At 41.7% G+C, this 20758-nt stretch overlaps 1 protein-coding gene across 1 annotated transcript in view; it reads right to left on the reverse strand.

The window, feature by feature from the left end:
* Window positions 1–20758, reverse strand: part of LOC139380418 (inactive dipeptidyl peptidase 10-like) — a 146094-nt gene that overhangs the window by 116079 nt on the left and 9257 nt on the right. Inside the window, exons 2-3 of the mRNA XM_071123078.1 lie at window positions 8152–8266; window positions 5659–5754 (exon numbers count right to left, since the gene is read on the reverse strand). Of these exons, the coding sequence (XP_070979179.1) occupies window positions 5659–5754; window positions 8152–8266 (211 nt within the window). The remainder of the gene's footprint in view (window positions 1–5658; window positions 5755–8151; window positions 8267–20758) is intronic.

The raw sequence follows: 20758 nt of genomic DNA on the forward strand, positions 1-20758 counted from the left end.
GCAATCTATATTGAACAACAATATAAACGCAACATGTAAAGTGTTGGTCCCATATCCCAGAAGTGTATTTCTCTCTAATTTTGGCATTATTTTTATTCAAATTTGACCCAAATTAAAGATATAAAATCACATTGGGTTGCAGGTATAATATAGTTTTATTAAAGGGGAAGAAAACTCTAACTAAACTATACTGAACAAAAATATAAACCCAACATGTAAAGTGTTGGTCCTATGTTTCATGAGCTGAAATAAAAGATGCCCAAAATTTTCCATTTCTCCTTTGACAAGATAATCAAAAGATCCCAGATATTTTCCATACACTTATTTTTAAAAAAAATTGCACAAATTTGTTTACATAGCTGTTAATGAGCATTTCTCCTTTGCCAAGATAATCCATCCACCTCACAGGTGTGGCATATCAAGAAGTTGATTAAACAGCATGCTCAAGGAAACACTTGAGTAAGTGAGGGATACAAAGTATATTGAATATCAGTGATTGAAAATATACTATATATATATATATATATATATATATACAGTGCCTTGCGAAAGTATTCGGCCCCCTTGAACTTTGCGACCTTTTGCCACATTTCAGGCTTCAAACATAAAGATAAAAAATTCATTTTTTTGTGAAGAATCATCAACAAGTGGGACACAATCATGAAGTGGAACGACATTTATTGGATATTTCAAACTTTTTTAACAAATCAAAAATCATTGTCTTGTTGGAAGACAAATCTCTGTCCCAGTCTCAGGTCTTTTGCAGACTCCATCAGGTTTTCTTCCAGAATGGTCCTGTATTTGGCTCCATCCATCTTCCCATCAATTTTAACCATCTTCCCTGTCCCTGCTGAAGAAAAGCAGGCCCAAACCATGATGCTGCCACCACCATGTTTGACAGTGGGGATGGTGTGTTCAGGGTGATGAGCTGTGTTGCTTTTACGCCAAACATAACGTTTTGCATTGTTGCCAAAAAGTTCAATTTTGGTTTCATCTGACCAGAGCACCTTCTTCCACATGTTTGGTGTGTCTCCCAGGTGGCTTGTGGCAAACTTTAAACGATACTTTTTATGGATATCTTTAAGAAATGGCTTTCTTCTTGCCACTCTTCCATAAAGGCCATATTTGTGCAATATACGACTGATTGTTGTCCTATGGACAGAGTCTCCCACCTCAGCTGTAGATCTCTGCAGTTCATCCAGAGTGATCATGGGCCTCTTGGCTGCATCTCTGATCAGTCTTCTCCTTGTATGAGCTGAAAGTTTAGAGGGACGGCCAGGTCTTGGTAGATTTGCAGTGGTCTGATACTCCTTCCATTTCAATATTATCGCTTGCACAGTGCTCCTTGGGATGTTTAAAGCTTGGGAAATCTTTTTGTATCCAAATCCGGCTTTAAACTTCTTCACAACAGTATCTCGGACCTGCCTGGTCTGTTCCTTGTTCTTCATGATGCTCTCTGCGCTTTTAACGGACCTCTGAGATTATCACAGTGCAGGTGCATTTATACGGAGACTTGATTACACACAGGTGGATTGTATTTATCATCATTAGTCATTTAGGTCAACATTGGATCATTCAGAGATCCTCACTGAACTTCTGGAGAGAGTTTGCTGCACTGAAAGTAAAGGGGCTGAATAATTTTGCATGCCCAATTTTTCAGTTTTTGATTTGTTAAAAAAGTTTGAAATATCCAATAAATGTCGTTCCACTTCATGATTGTGTCCCACTTGTTGATGATTCTTCACAAAAAAATGAAGTTTTTTTATCTTTATGTTTGAAGCCTGAAATGTGGCAAAAGGTCGCAAAGTTCAAGGGGGCCGAATACTTTCGCAAGGCACTGTATATAGTGCCTTGTGCTGGGGACAAAAAAAGGGCACTTTAAAATGTGCAGTTTTGTCACACAACACAATGCTACAGCTGTCTCAAGTTTTGAGAGTGTGTGGAATTGGCACGCTATAACTGTAGGAATGCCCACCAATTTAATGTTCACTTTCCTATCATAAGCTGCCTCCAACGTCATTTTAGTGGATTTGGCAGTACGTCCAACCGGACTAAAAACTGCAGTCTACGTGTAAACAAAGGACCTCTACATCCGACTTCTTCACCTGCGGGATCGTCTGAGACCAGCCACCCGGACAGCTAATGAAACTAAATAGTAATTCTGTCTATAATAAAACTCTTTCTGATTGACTGGGCCTGGCTTCCCAGTGGGTGGGCCGCCCATGCACCCCTGCTCAGTCATGTGAAATCCCTAGATGAGGGCCTAATGGATTTATTTCAATTGACTGATTTTCTTATATGAACTGTACCTTGAAATTGTTGCATTTATATTTTTGTTCAAGAAATATTCTAAGACAATACCAACAGATCAGCCAAGTCTGAGGGCTTTCTCCTATAGAGTTCCAAGTACTACTTGTTGAAAAAAAAACTTTTTCTCCCCAATTTGTTTTATCCAATTGGTAGACAGTCTTGTCTCATCGCTGCATCTCCCATACGGACTCGGGAGAGGTGAAGGTCGAGAGCCGTGCATCCTCCGAAACACAACTCAACCAAGCCGCACTGCTTCTTGAAACAATGCCCACTTAACCCAGAAGCTAGCTGCACCAATGTGTCGGAGGAAACACTATGAACCTGGCGACCGTGTCAGCGTGCACTGCGACCGGCCCGCCACAGGAGTCGCTAGTGCACGATGGGACAAGGACATCCCTGCCAGCCAAACCCTCCCGTAACCCGGACGACGCTGGGCCAATTGTGCGCCACCCCATGGGTCTCCCGGTCGCGGCTGGCTGCAACAGAGCCTGGACTCGAACCCAGAAACTCGAATGGCACACTGCGATGCAGTGCCTTAGACCAATGTGCCACTCGGGAGGCCTAGAGCTCCATTTTTATGGAATGGTCTGCCGATCCATGTTACAAATGCAGACTCAGTCTCAACCTTTAAGTCTTTACTGAAGACACATCTCTTCAGTAGATCCTATGATTGAGTGTAGTCGGCTCAGGGTTGCAACGTTGAACGTCAAAGCACTGGAGTGACGAACCACCCTTGCAGTCTCTGCCTGGCTAGCTCCCCTCTCTCCACTGGGATTCTTTGCATCTGTCCTATTAAAGGGGTTGAGTCACTTGTTGCTCGCACTCTTCTCGGGCTCGTGCGGTGGGGGAGATCTTCGTGGGCTATACTCAGCCTTCTCTCAGGGTAGTAAGTTAGTGTGTTGATCCCTTTAGTGGCGTGGGGGCTGTGCTTTGGAAAAGTGGTGGGGTTATATCCTGCCTGGTTGGCTGTGTCCGGTGATAACTTTGGACTGGACCACAGTGTCCCCCAACCCCCCGTCTCAGTCTCCAGTATCTATGTTGCAATAGTCTATGTGCCTGGGGGCTAGAGTCAATCTATCATATCTGGTGTAATTCTCCTGTCTTATCTGGTGTCCTGTGTGATCTTAAGTATGCTCCCTCTAATTCTCCCATCTCCCATTTCTCTCTCTCCTCCCCCAGCAAAATTAAGGCTAAACCCTGCCTATTTCTACAAATTATCTTCTTGAAATCTGATTTTAAACTTAACCCTAACCACACTACTAACCTTATACCTAACCCTAACCTTAAATTAAGACCCAAAAGACAATTTTAGTATTCATGAATTCTTACGATATAGACAATTTTGTGGCTGGGGTAACAAGTGACAACCCACAGACAGAGCGCATTGTGTGTTACTCTTAAAAGGGTCCGTGCGGAAACACAGACTTTTGATTGATGGAATGGAGATGCAATTAAATGTGTAAAAAAATGTACGCTGTTTAAGATATCTAACATTAACTGTAATTAACATAGTACCTTCATCAGCCCTAGTTTTAATATAACCTTGCACATCTACATTTGCAATACCACATACAGTATAGATTCCAATCTAAACTATTTAAAGCAGAGGTGGGCAACTCCAGTCGTTGGTGTCACACTTTTTCCCCAGCCCCACCTCACACATCTGACTCCAATATTCAACTAATTATTATTTATTAATCAGCTGTGTTAGCTTTAGGGCTGGGGGGAAAAGTGTAACACAAATCAGGCCCCTGAGGACTGGAGCTGCCCATCAGTGATCTAAAGCTTCTCTCTCATCTGGATCATCTTAAAACCTACAAAGCCACACCATGATCAATTTCAGGTCTCCCATGTTACACTCACTGTCTATTTGTTATCTCATCCTCTTTGTCTGGGGTCCATTTTGTCCCATTTATTCTCAAAGCCATACTCATAAACCTGGTTTTCTGACTGGTTTGATGCAATGTTATCTCTCTCTATCTCTAGCCTGAGGTCAGCTCTGTGAATGAGATGGTGGTGCGGAGATAGTGGAGAAGTTGGTGATAAAATATTGATGGACAGAAAGGCCTTGCTTCTTCCCTGTGGCCAATTGGGTGCATGCGATCGAAGTCAAGCAGTTAAGGCCAGAGAGGAATCTGAAACAAACAGCCCAAATGGCATCGGGAAAGCAGGAAAGGAAAACAGATTGTAAGTTGGTTCTCCGGAGCATCTTAGGGAGTCGGCGTCCCATTATCTCAATGTGATCGTTATCTTGTCTGTACAACACAACCATAATCAGATTCACTTTTGCTTCACTTAACACTCTTTATTCAGAGATCTGCTCTCCCAGGCTCTTACTTTAACATACAAGCCCCATCCAGCAGATAAGGAATCAATACAATGTAAATATGTACCAGAGGGATAGAAAAGACAGTACAAATTCGGTATCTGAATTTGCATAATCAGTTGCTGGTATACACAAAGGCTGGGATATGAGACATGCAAGCCTGGTTTTGTTTGACAATGAATTATTTAAATGCACCACATTTAAAGTAGCTGGCCAATCAGCGGTCTAAAGGAGGATGAGCTGGTCAATCAGCGGTCTACCTGCGTGAATATTTTTAATGACTGGTATACACCCACACCATTCCAACAGAAAATATGATTTTTAACAAACTTTTTTTGGGGGGGAAGGAAAACTATTTCACTCAAATTGTAAGTAACTATAGGTCATATTTCATTGAAATCTGGAAACACTAGGCAGTGACTTTAAAAAAGGTTGAAGGCAGGTGAGGGATCATTCATCCTTTTGTTGACGAACCAACTCAGCCCTTTGTTTTTGCTTTGCACAACCGACTGCAGACTTTCAGTATATCAAGATCGTGTTAATGTCTAACATGATTTTGAGGTAGTTGTTTATTTTTGTGTAAGTGTGCAAAGTGTCTCCAACAAAGCAGTTTATTTCTAGGTGTTTTGAAGCATTCTTACTCATACCACATATACAGTATATACTATATAGATATAATTGTTTACTTTATTTTGGGAACAATGAAACCAAAGTGAGAGACTATCAATGAAGCCTAACTTTTAAAATAAAGACGCAGGCATAATCTCCACATACTTTCCCTAGACCCTGCCACAGCTATTTGTGTTCAGTTACAAAAATGCTTAAATAACTAAATATTCACATGACCAACAACAATAAACTTCCAACAGTGAGACTTCATTGCCAATCTACGCCACCTTGTTTAAGGACATGCACCATGTCACAAAACATTCTGCTCACCAAAACATTGCAACCAAGTTCCATCAATATTGTCCATCATCCAACAGCTATGGCAGAATTGTGGTATGCGTGTTGGCACTTACCGTTGATCCATTTGGCCTCCGGGTCGTGGGCAACAAACTCAGGCTTGAACAGATCTTCCACTGTGAGTTTGGTATCACTGCCAGCTTGGCTGTCCGCTTTTTAAAAAAAATCACAAAATGTTTTTATTAATTACAAACTATCATCACTGGGAACTCAATAATTGTCACGCCCTGGCCATAGAGAGGCTTTTATTCTCTATTTTGGTTAGGCCAGGGTGTGACTAGGGTGGGCATTCTAGTTTCTTTATTTCTATGTTTTCTATTTCTTTGTGTTTGGCCGGGTGTGGTTCTCAATCAGAGGCAGCTGTCTATCGTTGTCTCTGATTGGGAATCATACTTAGGCAGCCTTGTTTCCTTTCGCATTTGTGGGTAGACTTTGTTAGTGGCATGATTGCCCAAATTAAGCTTCACGGTGGGGGTCCTTGTTTTGTTAGCGACATTCATTTCAAATAAAGAGAAATGTACGCTAATCACGCTGCGCTTTGGTCCAGTCATTTCCAGGAAGACGGCCGTGACAATAATGATCACATCATTATTTTATCATTATCAATTTTGCAGTTTCCAGCATTGTTTATTCTCTCACAGAAGGAGCAAATAATAGCAATAAGGCATATGATACTAAAGGAAAAGGGGTGTAGTATTGCTTCTTTTTTTGAATTTGTGAAGCTTGCTGCATCAAAGTCTTTCTGAGGAACTGAAATACATTTTCGAGAACTTGGGGTTACCCAGAACTTAGGGTCATCAAGTCAGTCTCCAATCAAAGTCAAGACTCCTTGGTCTTGACCTAGAAGCTATCCCAGACATATTCTGTCGAGAGGTTGCCTCTAGACACTGATCTAAGGTCAGCATTATGTTGTTGCTCCTTGTCAAGGTCAGCATTGTTGGGTAAGTTAATCTGATTCTAGATCTATGTTTATAGTGTGTTCTGTCTACAGCATATAGCTGTAAAAGACTATACATGTTGCATCCAGCTGTTAATAATGTCTTTGGTCTGTGCTTTAGTCAGAAAAATGACAGTCAGATTAATATACCAAGGACTAGAGATGTGGAGTGGTCTGGAAACAGCAACTTTAATCTAGGGCAGTTTTTAAAGCTGTTGGGACTCTTGAGTGTGATGCTTACTTTAGCCTTTATGAATAAAATAAGTCAGGATAAAATCTTATCAGAAGATTGGATGCACTTGGACAGCTTCACCTGCTCTAGAGGCAGACACTTTGAGCAACCTTTAAAATTCAGATGAAGAGGGAGCCAAACATTTAACAGAGAGGGAAGGTTGGAGGGGTGAGGGAGAGAGAGAGAGGAAAAAGTAGAGAAAGAGAGAGAAATGATCAGTGTTTCCCTGATAGTATATTCATTTAGCTAATAAATAATTTAGCTAATATTAATTTGGCTAATAAAAATAAAATATTTAAGATGGGCAAAGGAACACAGCCACTGGACAGAGGAACTCTTCCTAGAAGGCCAGCATCACAGAGTCGCCTCTTCACTGTTGACGTTGAGACTGTTTTTTTTGCGGGTACTATTTAATGAAGCTGCCTGTTTCTCAAACTAGACATGTACTTGTACTAATGTACTTGTCCTCTTGCTCAGTTGTGCACCGGGGCCTCCCACTCCTTTTTCTATTCTAGTTAGAGCCAGTTTGCGCTGTTCTGTGAAGGGAGTAGTACACAGCGTTGTACGAGATCTTCAGTTTCATGGCAACTTCTCGCATGGAATAGCCTTCATTTTTCAGAACAAGAATAGACTGACAAGTTTCAGAAGAAAGTTATTTGCTTCGGGCCATTTTGAGCCTGTAATCAAACCCACAAATGCTGATGCTCCAGATACTCAACATGTCTAAAGAAGTCCGGTTTTATTGCTTCTTTAATGAGCACACCAGTTTTCAGCTGTGCTAACATAATTGCAAAAGGGTTTTCCAATGATCAATTAGCCTTTTAAAATGATTCACTTGGATTAGCTAACACAACCATTGGAACACAGGAGTGATGGTTGCTGATAACGGGCCTATGTAGATATTCCAGCTACAATAGTAATTTACAACATTAACAATGTCTAATAAATAGCTTTCGTAAACATGTTTTAACTGTAAAATGTTAAGCCATTTATGAGGATGTTGTTAAGCCATTTGTAAACTACTGTTGACAAGGACAGATGCTAATTGTTCAGAGAGAGAAGGGCCAAATGATTTTGAATGTCAGCCATGTTGGCCCGGGCTGGATAACTACAAAGCACTTCTGTTTGAAATTATGTGGCAGCCAAATGCAATAGATAGCTAGCCCATCAGATACTCAAGGGGTTTTAAATTGTCTGGAGCACCAGGGGACAATGTGGTCTCTGTTCATCTGTGAGTCATTCTAAAGATTTCTGAGTACGTCACTCAGCATAAACTGTTCTTAATTGCAGCAAATTGAGGATGTTGATGAACAGCTGAGTACTGAAACTAAGTCAATATACAAGGTGTAGTGTACTTATTATCTATGCCCAATACCGTACCTGGGGTGAGGAGGATGACAGACATGGTGATAAGAGAGCAGACCCCCAAAATAACCAGCAGAGCAATAGCAATTCCTTTCCAGTTCCTGTCAGGTGGAGCTCCCGCACCAAGGTCCTGTAGAGAAACAGAGAGAGTTAGGGAGAGAGGGAGAAAAGAGAGAGAGAGAGCATCAGTTGTCAAAAGAGCGTTCTGGAAAATACCTTTCAACATCTATGGAAAATACCAATGTTCAGCTAAAAGTAGACATACCTAGACACACAGAACCACAAAACACAGGGATAAACACACAAAAGGATAACAACCCCACATACATTTGAGAGATTTGAGCACATTTTCTTCCTAGCTCTATTTCCTTGCTTCCATCCACACAAACTATTTTCAAGACCACAGATTGTCAATACATGAGTTCTTCTATGTTGAGTCAAAGTGTTTATGTAGGAGCTTACAATAAACATTACCATAACGTAAAATTGCTGGAATGTCAAATTGAAAGCCAAATCCAATTCCCAGATCACAGACATTGTGCATGCCATACACATCCATTTTGAAGCAGGGACACAATAGGAAGCAGAATGAGTTAGCATGGGTTGATCCCTACAATACGATGTAAACAGCCTAAGAAGAAAAACACAATACTAAAACAGCACAGTGTGTTAGGATTAAGTGCTGGTCCTTGTGTCACAATAACAATGTCAATGATTGTGACCATGTCAATGACAGCAGAGTAAATGTTTACTCATGCACTAGGTACAGGTGAAGGATCTCAATTTTACCAGTTTCTCAAAGCAGGAAAATAAGCTTGTCGCAACAGAAATTGTGAATTATTGTGTGGAAATAATGATTTGACATTTTTGCATGGGTTGATACATTTTAAGTTAGGGCAAATCAAATTAGAAATTTTGAAGTGGAAATAACCAACTTTAGAAGACTTTTTAAACCTTGTACCACAAGTTTGCATTTCCTGCAACAACAGGATGATCAAATTAAGATTATAAATCTGTAATAGTAGAATAACATAAAGTAGTAAATAATACAGTCACAAAAGTTACTCATTCAGCTGTATAATAGTCAATGTGCTAGCCACGATGTTTCAGCATGTCACCTTGAGCTGCATTGATAACCAGCTCCATGGCGAGGCTCAAAATGAGCTGCATGATAGGGCTTAATCTAAGCCTGAATAACACGAGCAACATTATGGCATTTTGTGTTTAAATTCAACTTTGAGGTAGGGAGGGGTTTATAAGTTGCATGGAGGAGCTCAGAGTAAATGGCATGAAGAGACTTTATGAAAAATGCAAGTTAATACTTCATAATTTGCATTTCAAGAGGGGAATTTGCATGGTTGAATTGTTTTCATTAAACCAATGACTGTATATATCAAATATATCAAATAAATCAAACTTGATTTGTCACATACGCTGAATACAACATGTGTTGTATTACCTTACCTCACCTTACCATGAATGCTTCCTTACAAGCCCTTAACCAACAGAGTGCAGTTCAAAAAAGAGTTAAGAAAATATTCAAAATAAACTAAAGTAAAAAATAATAAAAAGTAACACAATAAAATAACAATAATGGTTTTAGCCATCGATCACGTGACACCATTCATTCCTATGTGATGACTCAATAGCGCACTGAAGCAAAATTATGTCGGCTAAGATGGCGTCTAATGGAGACGCTGGCCTTTAATCAATTAGATTTGCTCACTTCCTGCCTCCTCTCACCTCCTGCCTCCCAGGAGGATGAAACGATTTGACATGGGCCCTCAGATCCTCAAAAGGTTATACAGCTGCACCATCAAGAGCGACTTAACTGGCTGCATCATCGCTTGGTTTAAACAAGTGTTTGGAATCCGACCGCAAGGCGCTACGGAGGTTAATGTGAACGGCCCAGCACATCACTGGGGCCGAGCTCCCTGCCATCCAGGACCTCTATACCAGGCGATGTCAGAAGAAGGCCCAAAAAATTGTCAAAGACTTCATCCACTCAATCCACAGACTGTTCTCTCTGCTACTTCACAGCAAGCGGTACCAATGTACCAACAGGACCCTGAACATCTTCTAACCCTAAGCCATAAGACTTCTAAACAAGACAGCTAAAATGTAATCAAATGGCTACCTGAACTACCTGCATTGACCCTTTTTTGCACTAACTCTCTTGCACATACTTTATGCACACCCACTGGACTCTACCCACACACTCACACATACATACACTGACACTTCAACGCACAAATACTTAAAAAAAATGTTTTAACCTTTATTTAACTCACACGCACACCCACACACACATAATATGCACACACATGCATACTGACACCATACACGCTTTCACACTCACCACATACGCTGCTGCTACTGTCTATTATCTATCCTGTTACCTACCTCAATTACCTCGTACCCCTGCACATCAACTCAGTACTGGTACTCCCTATATAAAGCCATGTTATTTTGACTCATTATTTTTATGTTATTCACTGTGTATTTATTCCTAATTTGTATCTTATCTTTACTCTGCATTGTTGGAAATGTACCCGTAAGTAAACATTTCACTCTGTCTACACCTGTTGTCTATGAAGCATGTGACAAATAAAATTGGACTACATTTTTTTAGGAGTGAAGGACACTCTTCCGTTTGCCTACTAACAAACTGACACACTCCTCGACCACTCAACCACTTAGTGGTTTACGGGTCACGGAGGAGAAAGGATGGAGGACAGACTTTTGCCCACGCGAGAACATGCGCAGTTTGAACTACACCAGGAAGTGATGTTGCTGGCTAGCTCAGTGCTGCCCCCTCTCATTGATTAACTCTAGTTGAATGCCGACCCGGGTACTGCAGGCTAAATTATCGTTATTATCGTTCTGTGTGAGATTTTTAAAGAATTGGTTCAAGGACATACATCTGTTGTATAAGAATAAATAATTGGTACCATGAATTTCTTCAAAACATGTTTTTATTTGATCAAAAATTAACCATGAGGATTGCCATTTTTTCCATTCACTATAATGAGGGATCCTGTTTTCAGCTAACAATGCCTGCAGTACCACGGTCTGCCTTGAATTTCCTTCAATGAGAGGGGGTAGTTGTTCTCCACTGCATGAAATCCTTTCTCGGAGTCTCTCTCTCACACTCCAACTTCATGACCCCCGACTACTGTAGCAACTCCCTGGCACAAACAAGCAGCCTTTTACCAGCTGTACAGTATCAGCGTGTGTCATTACCTCTATTCGACAAGACAGAAACACAACACTGTTTGCATTTAACAATTTCACAGGTTAACATGGAGAAAGGACACTGGTCATCGGGTCAAGATGGCCGCCTAAGTTAATAGCCATGCACTGGTGGGGTAAGAGGCTGTGGCACTGTCAGAGTTCTGCCTCAGTGGTCTTAAAAAGGCTCTCCTCCATCCACATCTGCTAGTTCTGATAAGGTGGCAACATTAAGACCCTCTCTCCACATCATCCAAACCACTAGCTTTCCTGGCTTCAATTGCCCACAAAACCCTGCAGGTACAGGGAGGGGATTACTGGCCGCCAACCCATTTCTAAGATGTGATTGGCTAGATGGGGTGAAGTAGAAAAATGGCCAGTTAGACCCAGGTCGCTGTATCAAAACGATTTTTAGACATTTCTGCTCCATCTTCCAGAGGAGGTGTTCAGTGTCTATTTATTAAATGTATCTTGGAGGTTTCACGGGGTAATTGTAAACTAAACCATCATATTTCTCCTGCTCCGGAAAATTTTCAAATAGTCAAGCACCTCTCCAACAGCTATGGAGAGTGCAGTTTTCGGCTGTCCATATTTGAATGCCAGGGGGCACCCCTTCGTTCTGGGACCAAAGTGTTGTATCATTTACGACCCCCAAAGGGCCCAGGAGGCTGATCTATTATCAGAGGTTAGGCTGACGCTCATTTCATTAATTTCACAAATAAAAGGCTGCCTTGTCCTTGAATGTTGACAGCAGCTCTAAATTGTCAAATCCCTCCATGCATGAGCTTTTCTCTTCACCTCACTCTCTCTTTCTCTTTCTACAATTTCCTACTTAGCAGTTTTGGAATCATCATCCTTAATTTATTAACTCAATTATGAGCAAAGATAGAGTCATGAGAGTTCTGGCCCGACGTGTCTCTATTACCATTATGGGGATTAGGAAACCGTGGCAGGGCCCTGACAAATGCCTAGCCTCCAGGAAAATAAAAAAAATTGCCTGGGTGTGTTTCACTTAGAGCACCCCCCCTCCCCCCTCCCCATAGTGGGGAGACATCCCCCATGACCGTTCTACTGCAGCTCATATATTGTATTCAGAGCTTCACAGCTGAAGTCATTCAGAGCTTCATAGCTGAAGTCATTGGAATCACAGTAAGCCCCAACACACATTCAGTGACACATGCCTTTACTTGAAGAGTTATGCCACTTTACAATATGCTTATGACCCTATTATGGATGTGTCATAAATAACACTTCAAGTAAATTGTTATCACACCTACTGTACACATTGCTACCGAGTGGCACAGCGGTCTAAGGCTTTGCACCTCAGTGCTAGAGGTGTCACTACAGACCGTGGTTCGATTCCAGGCTGTATCACAACCGGCCGTGATTGGGAGTGCCATAGGGCGGCGCCATCCGTGTTAGGGTTTGGCCGGGATAGGCCGTCATGGTAAATAAGAATTTGTTCTTAACTGACTTGCCTAGTTAAATAAAGGTTAAATAAAATACACAGACATATCCACAGGCAACGGCCTACAGGCAAAGGACTGCTAAACAGTAGAGCCCAACCAAACAAGCATGTTGCCATCTAGCACTGCAAGTCTAACTTTCTTTACTTTCACCAGTCTAGACAGAGTTTCCGTTTCGATTTACAGTCCAAATAAAACAACAGAGTCATAAAACTAATATGGCTGCCCACACCATTTTTCAGAAGCCAATTTTTTTGCGCCTTTGATTTTCTGTCATAGAATGTCATTCATCTTCCAAATGTGCTATGTTACTCCACATCGGAGTGTGCAGTCTGTGTTGCAGGGAGACACTGAAAACCATAAATAAATATCTGACAGCTCTGGCAATAAGCAATCAGACAAAGGCTATGTTCCAAAAGGCACCCTATTCTCTTTATAGTGCACTACTTTTCACCAGGGCCTATAGGTCAAAAGTAGTGCAATGTGTAGGCAATAGGGTGCCATTTGGGATGCATCCAGAGCCTTCATTTATCTATGTCTCAGAGAAGAAACTCAAGGGAGAAGAAGCACATGTCTATGGGGAGTTAGGGTTGAGATGTTTTGTAGGTACACATAAAATATCCCTTTTATAGTTACAGTGAGCTCCAAAAGTATTGAGAGAGTGACAAATTTTTGGTAGTGTTGGTTCTGTATACAATGACTATGAGGTTAAAGTGCAGACTATCCGCTTCAATTTTAGGGTATTTTCATCCTTATTGTGTGAACTGTTTAGAAATTACAGCACTTTTTGTACTTAGTCCACCATTTTAGGGGACCAAAAGGGTTGGGATAAATTCACTTATGTGATTTAAAGTAGTCAAAAGTTTAGTATTTGGTCCCATATTCCTAGCATGCAATTATTATCAAGCTTGTGACTCCACAAATATGTTGGGTGTATTTGCTGTTTGTTTTGGTTGTATCAGAAAATAGTTTGTCCAATAAAAATGAATGGTAAATAATGTATTTTGTCATTTTTGGAGTCACTTCTGTTGTACATAAGAATATAATATGTTTCTAAACACTTCTACATTCATGTGGATGCTACCATGATTACGGATAGTCCTGAATTAATCGTGAATAATGATGAGTGATGCACAAATACTGCATGATACCTCCAAGACATGCCAACTTTTCACCGTCACAATAAAAGGGGAGGTTAGCATTTTATTTGGGGGAAGAGTATGATATTTAAGCATCTGTAACTTTCTCACTCATCATTATTCATGAATCATTCAGGAATGTCTGTAATCATGTTAGCATCCATATTAATGTAGAAGAGTGAAGACACATACAGTGGGGCAAAAAAAGTATTTAGTCAGCCACCAATTGTGCAAGTTCTCCCACTTAAAAAGATGAGAGAGGCCTGTAATTTTCATCATAGGTATACTTCAACTATGACAGACAAAATGAGGAACAAAATCCAGAAAATCACATTTTTTTGTTGTTGTTTAATACATAATTCCATATGTGTTATTTCATAGTTTTGATGTCTTCACTATTATTCTACAATGTAGAAAATTGTAAAAAAATAAAGAAAAACAAAACAAAACAAAATCACTCACGAGACGGTTTTGGCTCTGTATGATCAGCCTGATGCAGACCCCTGACCTACAGCATGGTCAAGCAATTTAATGTTTCTGACATCTGCAACCTGGACTCAAGGGTAGACGTAACATAGTAAACTAAAGTCCAGAACACATCAAATAGGTATGATACCATCTGTTAACCTTTTGCGTGTAGGGGGCAGTATTTTTGTTTTTGGCTATAAAATGTACCCATTTGGAACTGCCTATTTCTCAGCCCCAGAAACTAGAATATGCATATAATTGTCAGATTAGGATAGAAAACACTCTAAAGTTTCCAAAACTGTCAAAATATTGTCTGTGAGTATAACAGAACTGATATTGCAGGCGAAAACCTGAGGAAAATCCAGACAAAGGAGTTAGCCTCTTATTTATTTATTCTGTTCCTATGCATGCCTATCCTCCATTTAAAGGGATATCAACCAGATTCCTTTTTCCGTGGCTTCCCTAATGTGTCAACAGTCTTTAGACAAAGTTTCAGGCTTTTATTTGAAAAATGAGCGAGAAATATCACATTGCGTAAGTGGATAGGTGGGGGCTCTCAGAGTGAGTTTTTCGCAACAGAGTAAAGCGGCCATTGTTTCTCCCTGTCCTATTGAAAAACCTACACTCCCGGTTGATATATTATTATCGAATATATATTTTAAAAACAACCTGAGGATTGATTATAAAAAACGTTTGACATGTTTCTGTGGACATTATGGATATTATTTGGAATTTTTGTCTGCGTTGTCGTGACCGCTATTTCCTGTGGATTTCTGAACATAACGTGACAAACAAACAGAGGTATTTTGGATTTTAAAATAATCTTTTTGGAACAAAAGGAACATTTGTTGTGTAACTGGGAGTCTCGTGAGTGAAAACATCCGAAGATCAAAGGTAAATGATTAATTTGATTGCTTCTGATTTTCGTGACCAAGCTACCTGATACTAAGTGTACTTAATGTTTTGTCATGCGATCGATAAACTTACGCTTGGATTGCTTTCGCTGTAAAGCATAATTTAAAAATCTGAGACGACAGGTGGATTAACAAAAGGCTAAGCTGTGTTTTGCAATATTGCACTTGTGATTTCATGAATATGAATATTTTTAGTCATATGATTTGACTGTGGCGCTATGCTATTCAGCGGTTGCTGATGACAATTATCCCGCTGTTATGGTTTTCTTTAGGTGAAGGAGAGTCGGACCAAAATGCAGCGTGGTAATTTAGACTCATCTTTAATAATGATGAAAAACGAACAATACAAAAACAAGAAACGTAACACGAAAACCTAACAGCCTATACTGGTGCAAAACAAACACAGAGACAGGAACAATCACCCACGAAACACTCAAAGAATATGGCTGCCTAAATATGGTTCCCAATCAGAGACAACGATAATCACCTGCCTCTGATTGAGAACCAATTCAGACAGCCATAGACTTTGCTAGAGAACCCCACTAAACCACAATCCCAATACCTACGAAAACCCCAAGACAAAACACACCACATAAATAAACCCATGTTACACCCTGGCCTGACCAAAATAATAAAGAAAACACAAAATATAAAGACCAGGGCGTGACAGAACCCCCCCCCAAGGTGCGGACTCCCGACCGCACAACTAAACCCATAAAGGAGGGTCCGGGTGGGCGTCTGTCCACGGTGGCGGCTCGGGACGTGGACCCCACTCCAACCAAGTCTTAGTCCCCTTGTAATGAGTCCTTTGATTGGCGACCCTCGCCGCCGACCTTGGCCTAATACCCCTCACCAAGGACCCCACTGGACTGAGGGGCAGCTCGGGACTGAGGGGTAGCTCGGGACTGAGGGGAAGCTCGGGACTGAGGGGAAGCTCGGGACTGAGGGGAAGCTCGGGACTGAGGGGAAGCTCAGGCAGGTAGTAGGCTCTGGCAGATCCTGGCTGGCTGGTGGTTCTGGCAGATCCTGGCTGACTGGTGGTTCCGGCAGATCCTGGCTGACTGGCGGATCCTGGCTGAATAGCCGATCCTGGCTGAAAGGCGGATCCGGAAGATTCTGGCTGACTGGCGGCTCTGGCTGCTCCATGCAGACTGGCAGCTCTGGCTGATCCATGCAGACTGGCAGCTCTGGCTGATCCATGCAGACTGGCAGCTCTGGCTGATCCATGCAGACTGGCAGTTCTGAACAGGCGGGAGACTCCAGCAGCGCTGTAGAGGCGGAAGGCTCTGGCAGCGCTAAACAGGCGGGAGACTCTGACAGCGCTGGAGAGGAGGAAGGCTCTGACTGCGCTGAACTTGCGGGAGACTCCGGCAGCGCTGGAGAGGAGGAAGGCTCTGGCAGCGCTAGATAAGCGGGAGACTCCGACAGCGCTGGAGAGGAGGAAGGCTCTGGCAGCGCTGGACAGGCGGGAGACTCCGACAGCGCTGGAGAGGAGGAAGGCTCTGGCAGCGTTGGACAGGCGAGGCGCACTGTAGGCCTGATGCGTGGTGCCGGCACTGGTGGTACTGGGCCGAGAACACGCACAGGAAGCCTGGTGCGGGGAGCTGCCACCGAAGGGCTGGTGTGTGGAGGTGGCACAGGATGGACCGGACCGTGAAGGCGTACTGGAGATCTTGAGAGCAGGGCTGGCACAGGACGTGCAAGGCTAGGGAGGTGCACAGGAGGCCTAGTGCGTGAGGCTGGCACAATCTTCACCAGCCGACTAACACGCACCTCTGGACGAGTATGGAGCGCTGACCCAGGTGCCATCAAATCCCCGACACGCTCCGTCGGGCGAATTCCGTACCTAAAGCACCAACACAGCAACTCCCTCATAACTCTCTCCTCCAATTTCCCCATTAACTCCTTCACAGTCTCTGCTTCGCTCACCTCCAACACCGGCTCTGGTCTCCTCCTTGGCTCCTCACGATAAACAGGGGGAGTTGGCTCAGGTCTGACTCCTGACTCTGCCACACTCTCCCTGAGCCCCCCCCCCCAATAAATTTTTTGGGCTGACTCTCGGCCTCCCGTCCGCGCCGCCGTGCTTGTCTCTCCAACTCCATTCTCCAATACCCCTCGTCTATTTCCTCCCAAGTCGTGTACTCCAGACTTCGTAAATCCTGCTGCCGCTGCCTGTCACCACGCCGCTTGGTCCTGTTGTGGTGGGTGATTCTGTTACGGTTTTCTTTAGGTGAAGGAGAGTCGGACCAAAATGCAGCGTGGTAATTTAGACTCATCTTTAATAATGATGAAAAACAAACAATACAAAAACAAGAAACGTAACACGAAAACCTAACAGCCTATACTGGTGCAAAACAAACACAGAGACAGGAACAATCACCCACGAAACACTCAAAGAATATGGCTGCCTAAATATGGTTCCCAATCAGAGACAACGATAATCACCTGCCTCTGATTGAGAACCAATTCAGACAGCCATAGACTTTGCTAGAGAACCCCACTAAACCACAATCCCAATACCTACGAAAACCCCAAGACAAAACACACCACATAAATAAACCCATGTCACACCCTGGCTTGACCAAAATAATAAAGAAAACACAAAATATAAAGACCAGGGCGTGACACCCGCTTAAGGGATGGGTAGTGTCAATAAGTTAAAGTTTGGTATGGTATGTATTAATTTGTGGATTTCCATCATCCATTTCGTATGATATGTTACAAATTACAATTCGTATAACGGCACGAATTTTCAATGCGTACAGTGTGACATGTTACGAATTCCAATTTGTTGTGGCAAACAATAGCAAGGTGGCTAACATTAACGTTAGCTAGTTAGCTTAAGTTAGCTAGGCTAGGGTTAAGGTTAGGAGTTAGGTTAAAGGGTTAATGTTAGGGTTAGGTAACATAGTAAGTAGTTTCAAAGTTGCTACTTAGCTAAAATGGTAAAGTTGTCTGTGATAAGATTCAAACATGCAACCTTCACGCCCATTCATCCACCCTGACCAAGCACCCTTCTTTTGTTTTTGCCTTAAGTAACCTTCTGTCTTCTGTACCAAATGTAACATATGGATTTTCTTTTAGTATGTTGATTCTAGTCTATGAGACCAGGCTGATAGTTTACTAAACAACTACTGATTTAGAACCATGAAGAGAAACCATCACAAAGAAAACAGGAGCACTTCCTCTATTATTAGCGCATGATTTCAACTTAAACATCATCAAATCAACTAGGCTATATATGCTTAGTGTAATACAGTGAAAACAAATTTAAAGATACCTAAAACATTTTAGTCCAATCAACGTTGCTAAATATCATGTTGCTCTCCATGGTACTGATTTCTGTTTGTGTGTCTGTGCGTGTGCGCGAGTAGAAAAAACATGTTGACTCACCCTACCTGTAGACTAGTTGAACACCAATGTCATCCTCCTCTCTTTCATGTTGGCAAAATGGTCTATGACTCCGTCACACAATAGTACAAGCTTTTAGTTTTTGTTGTCCTAGCCTAGGCTACATGGCTAAAATGCTTGCTAGCGTAGAGCAACAATGAACCAGCTAAGTTAGCTAGCTAGTTAACGTGAGCCTACTACATCTAGGTTACTTCAATCGTCTCAGGCCAGTGGCAAAACGTATGAATTTATGGTTACATCAGAATTGTAATTATAATCATTGTCCTCCATGGACAATTAAGTTAAAAAAAATATATATATATTTTATTGTCACATTCTGTACACCTGATAGGTGCAGTAAAATGTGTTGCTTTACAGAGTCAGCCACAGCAACACGGCACCCCTGGAGAAAATTAGGATTAAAGGAAAACTCCACCTAAAAATAGGTCGATATTTGTTTCATTTGGTATGATTTCGGTATGATTGGTATGATTTCTGTATTTTGAAAGTTACATATCTTGAAAACTTGAGTGCTGACAAGCAAAACATTTTGGAACTATATCAACAATGAACTAATGGTTTTGTGTGGAATTTTCCTTTAAATGCCTTGCTCGAGAGCACATTGACAAATTTTTCACCTTGTCGGCTCTTTGAACCAGCGACCTTTTGGTTGCAAGCCCAACTCTCTAACTCGCTACCCACAAGTCCAAATCCATATCTGAATCCACAATTTAGGAAATTGCAGATCTAGCTAGCTAGCTACTGCAGGACAACAACACAAGCAGACCAGGAACAGGCAAGTCTTTTGCTTTTGATGTGATTTGATTTGTGTGAGGCCAAATCTAAACTCAACGCTGATTGGCAAAATGCTCACTGGCATTAATTAATGCTACAGTTGAAACATGTCATACTCTTTTTGTCCAAATAGCCTCAGATGCATGGGCTCCACATACTGGACAGAGGGGTGCTGTTTCCCTCGCTCTGAGGACTTATCTGATGAGATCGATTCAGCCACTTACGTATTTAAGGAAAATTATGAAAACACAGATTGACTAAAGATAAATTGTTCTAGAATTTGTATGTTTTTATTGGACCAATTTTTGAGGAAGCCTGGTTTCCCTTGGCATCCATGAATACATGCCACTGTTCTGACGTACCAAAAAGGTCACAAGCTTTTGGGCTGCATCTCAATCCACCACAGCTACACCAGTGTTGTAAAACCAGGAGACATCCCGAAAACCGGTCTTTTTAATTTGGGCTACAAATTAATATGTTGAGACTCACGAATTCGATGGTTTTCTCCATTTTGCTCTAGGAGCACAAGCCTCACAAGACTAATCTGAAGGTAGCCCGGTATCAGTTAAAAAAATGAATGGAAGTATACACTGAGTGTACAAAACATTAGGAACATCTTCCGAATATTGAGTTGCAACCCCTTTTCCCCTTAGAACAGCCTCAATTCGTCAGGGCAATGGACTCAACAAGGTGTCAAAAGCATTCCACATGGATGCTGGCCCATGTTGACTCCAATGCTTCCCACAGTTTTGTCAAGTTGGGTAGTAGACTATTCTTGATACACACAGGAAACTGTTGAGAATGAAAAACCCAGCAGCGTTGAAGTTTTTGACACACTCAAACCTGTGCGCCTGGCACCTACTACAATACCCTATTCAAAGGCACTTAAATCTTTTGTCATGCCCGTTCACTTGGCACACTTACACAATCCATGTCTCAATTGTCTCAAGGCATAAAATCCTTCTTTAACCTGCCTTCTAACAGGTGACATCAATAAGGGATCATAGCTTTCACCTGGAGTCTATGTCATGGAAAAAGCAGGTGCTCCTAATGTTTTGGACACTCAGTGTATATGGAAGTACTTTAGTGCCTACAAAAGGGGTTAAATATGGATAAAAAAATAAATATATTATTTCCTGATCTTTCTTATATCTCTTAGATATAGGACAGACACTTCAAAACACACTTCCTTTATATATTTTTTCCAAACTCTTTAGCC

This window comes from Oncorhynchus clarkii, chromosome 22 (genome assembly GCF_045791955.1).
Source record: "Oncorhynchus clarkii lewisi isolate Uvic-CL-2024 chromosome 22, UVic_Ocla_1.0, whole genome shotgun sequence".
NCBI lineage: Eukaryota > Metazoa > Chordata > Actinopteri > Salmoniformes > Salmonidae > Oncorhynchus > Oncorhynchus clarkii.